The sequence below is a fragment of the Mesoplodon bidens genome (assembly GCF_964165515.1).
Source record: "Mesoplodon bidens genome assembly, chromosome: 15".
Lineage (NCBI taxonomy): Eukaryota > Metazoa > Chordata > Mammalia > Artiodactyla > Ziphiidae > Mesoplodon > Mesoplodon bidens.
This window is the reverse complement of record NC_138171.1, coordinates 69,667,800-69,679,965: the sequence shown is the minus strand read 5'-3', so window position 1 is coordinate 69,679,965 and position 12,166 is coordinate 69,667,800. Positions and strand designations below refer to the sequence as shown.

At 51.7% G+C, this 12,166-nt stretch overlaps 1 protein-coding gene across 1 annotated transcript; it reads right to left on the bottom strand.

The window, feature by feature from the left end:
• Positions 1-8,778: 8,778 nt before the first annotated feature.
• On the bottom strand, positions 8,779-10,464 carry INSM1 (INSM transcriptional repressor 1; the record flags this gene model as incomplete). The annotated part of the gene is made up of 1 exon (XM_081256018.1): positions 8,779-10,464. Exon 1 carries the CDS (start codon positions 10,315-10,317, stop codon positions 8,779-8,781), a length of 1,539 nt encoding a protein of 512 aa, XP_081112144.1. The 5' UTR covers positions 10,318-10,464.
• Between the last annotated feature and the right edge of the window lie 1,702 nt (positions 10,465-12,166).

Genomic DNA, 12,166 nt, shown 5'->3' with positions numbered 1-12,166 from the left:
CTTGTGAAAATGCAGATTCTTCTCATCTGGTAGGTCTGCAGTGCAGTCTGCAATTCTGCGTTCCTAACCAGCCCCCAGGGATACAGATGCTACAGGTTGGTGGCCCACACTTTGAGTAACAAGGCTCTGAAAAATACATGCTAGCAAAGTACAAGTTCTCCACTATTGTTGCCATAATTGACTCACTTGTGAGACTGGGTCAGAAACCTGCCCCAGAAAAAATTTCAAGAAGAGATTGGGAACTTCTTCTTTTAATTTTTTTTTTAAATTGAAGTATAGTTGATTTACAATATTGTGTTAATTACTGCTGTACAGCAAAGTGATTCAGTTATACATATATATGCATACTTTAATATTCTTTTCCATTATGGTTTATCATAGGATATTGAATACAGTTCCCTGTGCTATACAGTAGGACCTTGTTGTTTATCCATCTTATATGTACTAGTTTTGCATCCGCTCATCCCAAACTCACGCTCCATCCCTGCCTGCCCCCACCCTTCAGCAAACACAAGTCTGTTCTCTATGTCTGTGAGTCTGTTTCTGTTTTGTAGATAGGTTCATTTGGGTCAGATTTTAGATTCCACATATAAGTGATATTGTACAGTATTTGTCTTTCTCTTTCTGACTTACTTTGCTTAGTATGATCATCTCCAGGTCCATCCATGTTGCTGCAAATGGCATTAGTTTGTTCTTTTTTATGGCTGAGTAATATTCCATTACTGTACATCTTTTCTTCCATTCATCTGTTGATGGGCATTTAGGTAATTTTCATGTCTTGGCTATTGTGAATAGTGCTGCTATGAACATAGGGAGTGCATGTATCTTTTTGAATTATAGTTTTGTCCAGATATATGCCCAGGAGTGGGATTGCTGGATCTTAGGTGAATTCTATTTTTAGTTTTCTGAGGAACTTCCATACTGTTTCCACAGTGACTGCACCAACTTACATTCTAGGTTGGAAACTTCAAATCAGAGCTGACTTCTCCCTGCTGGACATTGATCTACATGCCCCCAATGATCAAATATTTGCACAATTGAATGAGGTTGGGAGATGTCAGAAAGGTGCTTGTTGCTTTTGAATTCATATTATTTTAAAACTGATCAATGCTGAATTAAAGTTGTCTTCTCTTTAATTCAATTGTTAAGCTAATAGTTACCAAAAGTCCTTGAAAGGTTAGGTAGAACCATGCAAACTTGTTGATATTAAACTTTTCATTTTACCTATAAAAATGACAATCTCTTACGATTCAGCTGAACAGTTGCGATGTCACTTGGTAAATGCAGCCACTGTTGCAGTGAAGAAGAAAACAACGTTCAAACCAGGAGATGCTGCTTCTTCCATTTAGATTTCTGTGAGCCACTGCAGTTGACATGACAAACAGTATGAATAACAACACCATGTGGAGGCAGCTTCCTACCTAGCTAACATTCTCATTTAAATGATCAGGGCTTTTAAAGTGGTGCCTGAGAGGTTAACACCTGTGAAAATCCGTAGGACTCAGTTTTGCAATTTTCAGGAGTATGTGTGCTGAGTCCCGGAGTTTGTGGCACTCACCACACAACTGAGAAAAGCACAGGTTTTCCTAAGGACCAAGTTTCCATCTCATCAAGGGCAGGAATGTGGGCGATCTGTACCATATTTTCTTTAAATCTGCATGATCTATAAAACCACACGATTTTATTGTCTAGCCCTGAGGCTTGGTAAACTTTTTCTATAAAGGGCCCAATCATAAATATTTTAGGTTTTGTGGGCCATATAATTTCTACGTTCATGACTAAATTCTGCCACTTCGGTATGAAAGTAGCCATAGACAGTAAGTAAGTAAATGCGCATGGCTATGCTCTAATAAAACTTTATTTACAAAATCAGGCTCAGGGCTAGATTTGGCCATGGGCCTTAGTTTGCCAACCTCTGATTTAGCCTTTTCTGTTACAATGACAGAGATGGTGAAATACTGCAATGGTGGCAATAATTCTGGATTCTCAGTGTAAACTTAGAAGATAAAATCACAGTTGCTGCAACAAAGAAGGCCAGATGGTATAATATGTGGTTAATTATATTTTGAGTTCTCTTTAATATCGATTATCACATTTTGAAAATACAAAGGGGAAAGTTCATGATTTTCTCTATGGTTAACAGAGCAAAAAGTTTTGGGTATGCAAATCTGAAATCTTAATTATGTAATAAGTATTTCACTAAAATGATTTAAAATTTTCATGTGAAAACCTTCAAGAAGATATCAAGGATAATAATAGTGTTCAAAGGATCAGTAAAGGTCTTCTTTTCAAGAGATGAGTGAAAAAAGAGTATGTTCCTTTGTGGTGTAAAATATTTGATGAGCTCTAAGATGATTCTGTTCAGATTTAGACACCCAGAGATGGCGATTCGTCCATCTCCTTTTATGCCTGACAGTTCTCAATTACATCATTTTCATGTACCTTATTCCTGTCAGTTTCTGCCTATCACCTAATAATAACCCCTTTGTAGCTGTGTTCTAAAATGGTAAAGACTCATCTTACATTATACAGTAGGACAGATCACAGTAGAAAAGAATGGCCATCCATTGGTGTTACGAGCTTTTCAACAACAATATTGTACACGTGTGTTTCAGCCCACGTTCCCCAGGCTTTTCTGTCCTTTGTGTTCAGAGGAAATTCTAGCCTAATTTTCTTTCTCCCGTAGAAAGAGCGTCCTGTGAAGCCTTCCGTGCCCTAACGCCTCCTCTGTCTCCTATCAGATCCCACAGACAATAACCTCCTGGCTCACTTGGTCCATCCCGTCACCGTCAGGTGTGACCGTCACCTGGCTGTGGCGTTTGAGAAGGGGCATTGCATCAAGGCTCCTATCCGGAACAACAGATGGAGCAGATGTTGTCTTCAAATACAAGGGCCTTCTTTGATGAGTGAAGGAGGAGAGGGGTGGATTCAGGGGGAAGGTTCTGCCATTACTGTTTCCCCTGGGGCAGTGCTCACTCTACTGGTTTAAGCCAAGTGGAGGGAACAGTGAACACCTGGGTTCTGATGAAGGGGAGGCACTACAGGTGAACCATGAATGCAAATGGTGTGGACAAGCTTCTTATAGACATTGGTGAAAATGCACAGCGTGAGTATGACGTGTGAAACACTGGATCTCAATAATCATGCTCCTGAATGTGCTCTGACTGGTGGTAAACACTGTATAGGTATCATTTCAATATGGAGAATATTCTAAGACCAGTTTATCTCAGGAGTGTGAGCTTGTGAGATGAGCTGAAGAAAAAACATGGATATTGATGCTTTGGGTGGAAATTCCACCAGGAAGACCATACAGTCTAGAAATCTTCAAACAAGACAAATATGAACACGTTTACCCCACAAGCCATCTGCTCACCATATATGCTGCCAGAGGAAGCATGCCTGTCCTCAACATTCCACTTTCCAGATGCAATAGAACAAGCCCACAGTAATACAAAGTGTGTCGCAGACACATGATGACAGCTGGGGTTTAAGAGATGAAGGGATGTGTATTGGGGTCAGTGGAAATATGGTAACTGACTTCAAATCAGATGCTCAAAAATGTTCAGTGATTCTAAGAAGCAGATCAGGCCTTCATGATGCCCCCAAACCAGCGGGGAGTGGTCAACGTGGCAGCCAAGGTGCTTCTCTCACGCAACCCTGAGAAATCAGTTCCCCTTCACCAGGAAGGTCCGTCATACCTCCCAGCAGGCTCGGTCACTTTCGAGACCCAGTCTGGCTCGTAGCAATTACCCATGCAGTTCCTCCTAACTGTCCAGAGAAACAGGACGCATTTGTCTTCAGAAAATCCTCGAGTGGGAAATTGCCTTGATGACACCAAAACCCGTAGCTGGTTGTTTGCACAAGGCAAGGAGGTGCTGATGAATCCACTGGAAATTATTTAGGTTTCCTTAGCAACCTCAGGAGTTCCCTAGTGCTCCTGGTGAAAAAAGATTTCCCTCTTCCTGTACATCCTTGGGCAGGTGGGTGCTCTCTTCTCTGGCCCCTTCTTCCTGTGGACTCAAGGTCCCTGGCCTCGCCCGGGAGCCTTGGTCGACTGAGGGGCCGAGGGGATGGGAGAAAGTGCCCGGACGAGGAGCAGCCCTTCAGAGGGTGGCCTTCTCATCTGGGTGTCTGGGACTACTTCTTTCTCCTAGGGCCACTTGGTGGGGACATTCTTGTGAGTCCTGTGACCAGGCTTCACATCCGAACTGCTCTCTGTGATGCTGACGGGCCTGATAGAGCTGGTCGCCATATTACAATGCAGGAGTGATGCATATCCCAGCCTTTCCCCATGAGTATGGGTTGTTTGATGCTGCAGGTTGGTCATAAAGACACACTAAGCTTCACCATATAAGATATGTATAACTTGAAGATGATGAGGCTGCTTCTTTCTCCACCCAATGGGATTCTCAGGCTCTTACTTTCAGGTTATATTGCCAAAACATGATTTGGATGTTTCCAGGATTTAGGATTAGAATCCTAGGTGTCTCTGGACTGCCATGTCTGTACTCCATGTCTTGGTCCCACCTCGGCAGTCCAATGGAACCAACATCCTTGCTTGGTGCTGTTCAGTTGATCCTCTCACTCTGGCATGTTTTGCTACCTCGTGGGTCTCTCTCTACAAGTCAGTCCCTTGCTTGATCTTCTCTAAATCCCACAGCATGGGCTTTTAACTACCAAACACACAGCTTTCTCTAGCCTAGCCACCAAAAGACTATAACTTAACCTGGCCCTGTAACAGGCTACATGGGTGGCACACACACAGTATGTGTGGATGACAGTCTGACCCCATACACTAGGGTCTATTTGCCAGAAAACTTCTCCACAAGACCAAAACGTCCCTTCTGCAAAAAGATAGCAAGTTCTGCTCAAAGCCTGCCCACCCCAGGCCAGTGGGTTTATAACTAATCCTAAACACCATAGGACACACTCCCCGGATGGAGCTTTTCTCCTACCTGCTCCCTTTGGCGTCCTGACTGCCTTTCCTCTCACAGTCTAGGAAGTCCTCTCCAGTGTCTCACCATGTCTCCCAGAAGCCCATTCCCTCTGGTTTAGAGATGAGGAGACAGGCCTGCAGGAAGCCCTGGAGTTGCCCAAGCTACTTCTAGACCTTTCCCTTCCACAAGATATTTGGTGGGTGAAGAATTCCTATGATGTCATACAGGACTGTTAAGAGATTCTTCTGCTTCCTTCGTCTTGGAGACGTTGTGGATGGCTGTGGAATGAAGTCCAAGGAGATGGAGGGGTGGCTGGTGGAAGGAGACGGCTGCCCCAGGGAGCCTCCTGCAGAGCAATGGTGGCACGTGAGGACCGGGCCCCTCACCGGCGGCCTCTGGGCGCAGACACGCTGGGCAAGAGGAGCCCGGTGACTGGCATTGCCCGGCCCAACCTTGTGCACCCAGATCTCTGCAGGGCACCCCGGTATACCCACACGTGCCACCGAGGAGCCGGAGTGCAGCCAGCCTCCAGCCTTGCTCCGCTCTGCACCACGACGCTGTCATCACGCACAGCTGTGGAGGCTGGGCCTCGCTCCACGTGCTCACGAGTCACCCTGGCGCGGCTGCCTCCACCGCGTGACCTGGGCTCCCAGAAGGAAGCCAAAGGGCCCAGGGATCACCTGTGGTGATGGTGCTACACGGAAGGAACAGCGCCCCCAGGGTAGGCCTCGGACCCCGCCCCCCTTACCCAGTGCAAAATGTCCCAGCGTGGCCGGTTTCCACCCGTGGGCATCCAAGTTTGGAGCAGCCTCAGACGCAGGGGAATGTCCTCCGCATCCTTTGCACACTTGTGAGGAAGGTGGGTGCATTTCCACTTGATATTTTACAATAGGAGCTCTTGGGAACTTATTATCCAGGGAGGGAGAAAAAAAGAGAGAGAATCTGATTTCTTTCCTGTGGAATATTCTGCTGACTCACATTGCATTACTTTGAAACAAATTGACCAAGGTTTTCTATTTCTTCTATACTTTTTAGTCACCTTCAGTGTGCTCCCTTCACTATATGATTTCACTTAGTCTCTCACATAAATGAAATTTTGGGTTCTTTTTGAGAAAAGGTATATTTGGTCAATGGAAATAAATTTCCACAGGGGATGCAAGAGCACATTTGCAAACAACCAAATCTTATTGACCACGATGGAGATGGACATAAGGGCTTGTGATTTATGATTCTGGACAAGAAAAAGTAAGCCAAACATAGATGCCAAGACGACATCCCTGCAGGCCAACCACCAGGGTTTTAAGGGTACTTTTTATTGGCATAGGGCGTACGCTGACCCTCAGGATGCAGGATCTTTTATTGTGAGGTGTAATTCAGAGAGAACCTTTTAAAAGTCTCCCATTATTGCTTAGAGGGAGCAATCATCAGGCCACAAATCTGAATTTTTCTTTGTTTCATTCCAACTTTTCAGGATGTTATAAACACGGCTTTGTCCCTATGCTTTCATGTTGTGCTGCACCAAGCTTCTGTCTTCTTGTATTTTCCAAACTGGTCAATAATAAAAATAATAAGAGGAGGGGCAGTTTGTCCTGGAGGCAACTCACCTGTGCTGACTGCTCCTTCATTGTTATTGAGTCTATTTCAAGACCTTCACAAAGGGAGGAATACTCCACCGTCCTGATAGCTGAGCCTTTTAGTAAACCCTTTCCCACATAAAACTTCAGGTTCAAAATCTGAAAACGCTCTCTTTCGTCACATTTTCCTTCCTCGTTTCTCACGTACTGCCCCCTTCCCACCATCACGCCAGCTACACCTTTTGGAAATGCAGCTCCTACTGTACAGATTTCTAAAATCCTTTTGCTAGGCAAATCTTAGATTTAGTGTGCCACAGGAGAAAAGCGGCAGACACACATCAGGAAGGGAAGGGCGTGCACAATTGTGATGTTTAGCTCGGCTCCGTGATCAAGTGTTCCAGAGGCAGAGGAAAACAACTCAAAATATTAACTGGTGAGTGTCAGGATTGTTCTTCAAAGAGCTTTGTGACACATAACGGAAAACACTGTAATTACCATTATTAAATTTAATACCCCAAACAGATGGTGTTCCAGTTTTGTCCCCAAAAATGGACTGCTACCCGATTGGAAAATTATTTCTGAGCCCTTACCCCAAACCCAGTTGCTTAACTTCTTTTGCATCCAAATGAGAATTGGTCTGCTTCCCTTATTTTGAAAATCTGACCATAAAATCGTTTCTACTTTCTCCTAGTTGTTACTTAAGGATCAGAAATTACCCGTTTTACTTGAGGAATTACGGTTACACTGAGCCCCAAACTGTCAGGAAATGAAGGATCTGCTAAATTAAACTGGTGTTCTTATATCCCCTTGGCTAAAAGGATAGGTTTGTGTGGACATTTATCTAGATTTCTCTGAAAAAGACTTGCACAGCTTCCCTTCTAACCCCCACCTTCCAGTACATTCCTAAGGACCCCTAACAAGCCTTTGGCTCCAGTTTAGCTGTTTTGAGCCTATACCCTTGAAGTGCCAGAAGGGTAGAATCTGGCAGCTCAGGCTCAGCTCTAAAAATCCACGATCCTAGTGATGGTGGTGGGTTTTCTTAATAAACAATAGGCACACATTTAAGAAATCACTGGAAGCTCTATTTTAAATCCTTGTGGAAACCACGTGATGCAGAAATAAGTCCACCTTACTTTGACTTTGAAAATATTTTATTTGAATAGTAAATAGTTATACAGTTGAAACAGTTCTATTGAAGCTTTCTATAAATAGCTAACAATTAAGAAAATAATGTATGTAGAAAAGAGATTGCATTTAAAAGTAAGAGCTGTCGTTTGTACGAGGGCCCTGGGGGCGCTCCAAGCAGAATAAAATGGTAGGTTGTCTGTAATTCGCTCAGATAGGTATAAAAGTTAAAACTTTTAACAGATCCCTTTAGAAAAAGGCTCTCTTCTAAAATGCACAGTGAAATGTCAAGAGTGGCGGGGGAGGGGGGAAGCGCACCAAAAAAAAATCGGCAATCAAATAATATCATAATCTTCATAATTAATATAAATAAATAAAGAATAAATAACAATTACTCATAAATCAACATATACACTTAGAGGGAACTCATATAGTCCTACCTCAACAAAGATGATCAAACCGAAAAGTCTCACGTGAAATATTGAGGCAGCTTCTACAGCATCTTCTGAAAATTCCCTTCCCTCCCCCCACAAAAACAATCCCAAACAGACAACAGTTCAAGGCATTTGTGGCTAGACTAAAGAAAACTCTTTTTTAAGCAATTTGATTTGTTCACATACAAAAAGGTAAAGCCAGACTCCAGCAGTTCACAAGCCATAATAAAGCTAATCGTGTGGGAAGTTCAATTTACAGCCTGTGAAATATAAAGGCATTTATTCCTCAAGATTCACCCAAAACAACCCGTACGCTACATACATAGAGAGCAGAGATTGGTAGGCGAGAGCAAACCGCGTTTCTAGACCATGAACACAGAGAATACTAGCAAGAAAAACATCTCCCCTCCAAGGGGAGGCTTCCAACCACGAGACAAACGCGTACAGCTTTTCTCCCTTGTACAGAAAGAGATTGGCTCCTGTTGCGCCATGGGGGGCGGGAAGGGGACACAACGCAAAGGGGGCGAGGGGTCCAAAAGGAGTCACAACGAGAGGATCGGGGTTACCGTCACGCTACACCGAGAGAAGCGGAGACGACACTTTCACCGGGGGTGGGTGCCCCCGGCGCGGACGCGGGGTCGGGGCGCGCTCTCTTCGTGGGTCTCCAAGCGAAGGCACGGTTCGGGGGGCCGGGGTGGAGGGCGCGCTCTAGCAGGCCGGACGCACGGGCACCTGCAGGAGGATCACTTGTCTGTTCTCGGATGGGTGGCACTTGTTGATGTGCCGCGTGAGGCCGGGCGAGCTGTAGAAGGTGGCCGGGCAGTACTTGCAGGGGAACACCTGGGCGGCGTGCAGCAGGCGCAGGTGGCGCTCCTGGGCGCCCTTGCTGGGGAACGTCTCCCCGCACACTGGGCACAGGTGGCACTCGGCGGACGCACTCAGGCCCAGCACACCGGCCGCCTCGCCGTCGCCGGCCGCCTCCTGGGGCGCCTTCTCGTCGGGCCCGGGGTACAAGGCCAATAGGTCCTCGGCGGGGGGCGCCGGCGGCGCGCCCTTGGCCTGCAGCGCCTGGTGGTGCGCCAGCAGGTGCTTGCGCAGATAGGCCTGGCGGCGGAACTTCTTGGCGCAGTGGTGGCACTCGTAGAGCCCGTCCTCCGAGCCCGACTCGGACACGCCGCCGGGGCTCGGCGTGTCGCGGTCGCTGCCGCCGCCCGTCGCCTCCCGCACCTCAGCCCTGGCAGCGGTTTCGGGCTCGGACGCGCGGGCGGCGGCGGGCGCAGGCCGCGGTTTGTGCCAGCGGCGGTGCGAGGCCAGGTTGGCCGGGCAGCTGAAGACCTTGGCGCACTCGGGGCAGCGGTACTCCACGCGCACGATGCGCGAGCACTTGTGCTGCGCCAGCGCAAACGGGTCGGCGTACTCCTCCTTGCAGAGCTGGCAGATGAACTCGCCCAGCGGCCGCGCCGCGCTCCCCGCGCGGCCCCGCGGCGCCTCCACCGGGCCTTCCTTGATCTTGAGCCCCAGCACGGGCGACGTGGTCACCTCGTCCTCGAAGTGCAGCTTGCGGATGGCTTTGGGCTTCTTGGCGCCTGGGGCCTTGGCTACCTTGGCGGGAGGCTCGGCGGCGGCGGCGGGGGGCGCGGGTCGCTTGCCTGGGGGCCGCAGGGAGGCGGCGGGGGGTAGCGGGGGGCCGGGCCCCGGGCCGCGGGCCGCCTCGGCGCCTGCCGAGAACGCCGTGCCCATCTTGAGCTCGGCGGGCGCGAAGAGCAGCGGGTCGCCGCCGCAGGTGCCGCCGCCGCCCGCGCCATTGGCCCCGCCGCCGCCGCCGCCGCCTCCAACGAGCAGCGCGGCGGGCGTGGGGAAGGACTCGGCCGAGACGGGCGAGCCGAGGTTGAAGCTGCGCTCGAAGTACTTGTGCTTCTCGTGCTCGCGGCTCACGGGCCGCGTGGGGCTGTAGAGCGGCGCGGGGTGCGCGGCCTCGGGGTTGCCGAAGTGCGCGGCCCGCGGCCCCGGCGGGGGTGGCGGCGGGCCCGGCGCGCAGGCGAGCGCGGCGGCGAGCGTCGCATGGGCGCGCTCGGCGGGCGGCGGCGGCAGAGGGCCTGGCCCGGGGCTCGGCGCCGGGGGCGAGGCGCGGGCGCCCCCGCAGCCCGGCGAGAGCAGCAGCGCGCGGTCGCCGTCCTCGCCGCCGCGGACCCGGTAGGACACGGGCGTGGACTTCTTGCTGCGCTTCACCAGGAAGCCGCGGGGCATGTTGGCGCGGCGCGAGGGCGAGGCGCTGGCTCGGTCCCACCTTCGCGCTCGGCCCTGGCGGCCCTCAGTGCCCCCGGCCCATGGCCCGGGCGCGGCGGCGACGGCGGCGGGACTCGCGTGGCGCCGGCGGCGGCTCGGCCCGGCTCTGCGCCCTGCACGCGCGTCCCTGTCCCCGGGCCCGGGAGCCGCTCCCTTTTAACTGGGGGAGGGGGCCATTGTTCTCGCCTCCCGCTTCCCCCGGAGCCAATCAGCGCGCCCGCAGCTCCTCCGCCCGGTCGGGTTGGGAGGGCGACGCGGCGGCCAAGAGGGGGCCGGGACTCGGGGGTCGCCCGGTAGGTGCGGCAGATGTACCTGAGGGCGCGGGGCCCCCGCGCGCGCCTCGCCGCCGCCCCGCCCGGCGCCACCGCCCCGCCCGGCCCAGGCACACGCCCGGCCCCGCCTCCCTTCACGGTCGGCTGCTCCTCTATGGGGAGGCGCACGTGCCTGGGCTTTGTGTCTCTCCTCCCGGGGGCGCGGAGCCGCCAAATGGGCCCGTCCATCAGCACGACAATGCTCGCCCCCCTCCCGCTCTGGGATTACCCGCGGGTCGCGAGCAAAATAGCAACAAAGGAGAAGAATGGCCCCAAATATGTCAGGAGGGTTCAATCCGCGAGCCGAAGCGGAGGGGGAAGTTGTGCTCGCTGATTGGGTAGGGGCGGCGGTGGGCAGCAGCAGGCGCGGGGGAGATCTGAGCTAGGCGGCCGGGGCGGGAGTGGGGTTGGGGGAGGCGCAGGAACTCCTCCTGGTGTTTGGGAAATAATCCGGAATCGAAAATAGCTGCAAAGCCCGGGCCGCCCAGAGCCCCGCCCGGGCCTCGGACTGATGGGCTGGGGGACCCAGGGTCTAAGCGAAATTGGGACCCTGGAGTTCCAAGTTTGGGTGGAGGGTCTGGCCTTCTGGCTGCAGCTGAGGGCGATGTTTGTGTCCGCAGCCGCCGCGCACTCTCGGGCCTCGGGAAGGTTTCTCTCGAGTTTGAGAAACAGTTGGCACCTCACTTCTTCAATCGCCAGCAGACGCAGCGCTGGATGGGGGAGGGGGCAGGCTGGGCTGTGTTCCAAAAACCTTGAATTTCTGAACTTTTTTTTTTTTTTTTTAAAGTTCCCGGAGGCTCCGGAATTGGCATCGTTGGAGGGGCCCGGTCCAGGCTGCTCGGAGCCTCCGCGCCGCCCAGGGCCGGGTTGATTCGGGTGGACTTGGCCAAAGTCCGAAACGCGCGGCCAGCCGCGTGCGCCCCAGTGAAGTTGGTTTCCGCTCTCCTTGCGCGGCCTCATGCATTTTCATTCCGAGCGGGCATTTTGTCTGTCGGTTGACATCAGATGCTAAATCAAGGGCTCCAATCAAGGCGCTGCGGAATAAAGGGGCCGCCTGTCTGGGCGCGGGGCCCCCCGGAGCCGTGCCCCCTTCACCTTTGTGAAGGAAATTAACCTCTCGCTATTGAGCGCCGGTCGCGGCCAATCTGGACTCAAAAGAGGCGCGTGCTGCCGGCCGGGGGAGAGGGGGGCAATCTGTCCTCTGAGGCAGGCTGCGGCCTCGGAGAGGACAGGCCGCCTCCCCCCGCCCCCCCCCCCGATGCCACCAGGAAAGGACAACAGTGAAAATCCACCCCCCAGCCCCGCCACCCCGATTGGACCCCAGACCGGGCCCTTTGCCTCCAACCTCTTCCCAGACCTGCCCCAAGGAAACACAAAAGGCAGAATCTCCGGGGGACGGGGGCAGAACCCCAAGAGTGCGTAGTGGCCCTGATCACCCATCACTAGGGAACAAATTGCAAAACCACAGAAAATGTCATATGTTGGAAGAAAATGTCACT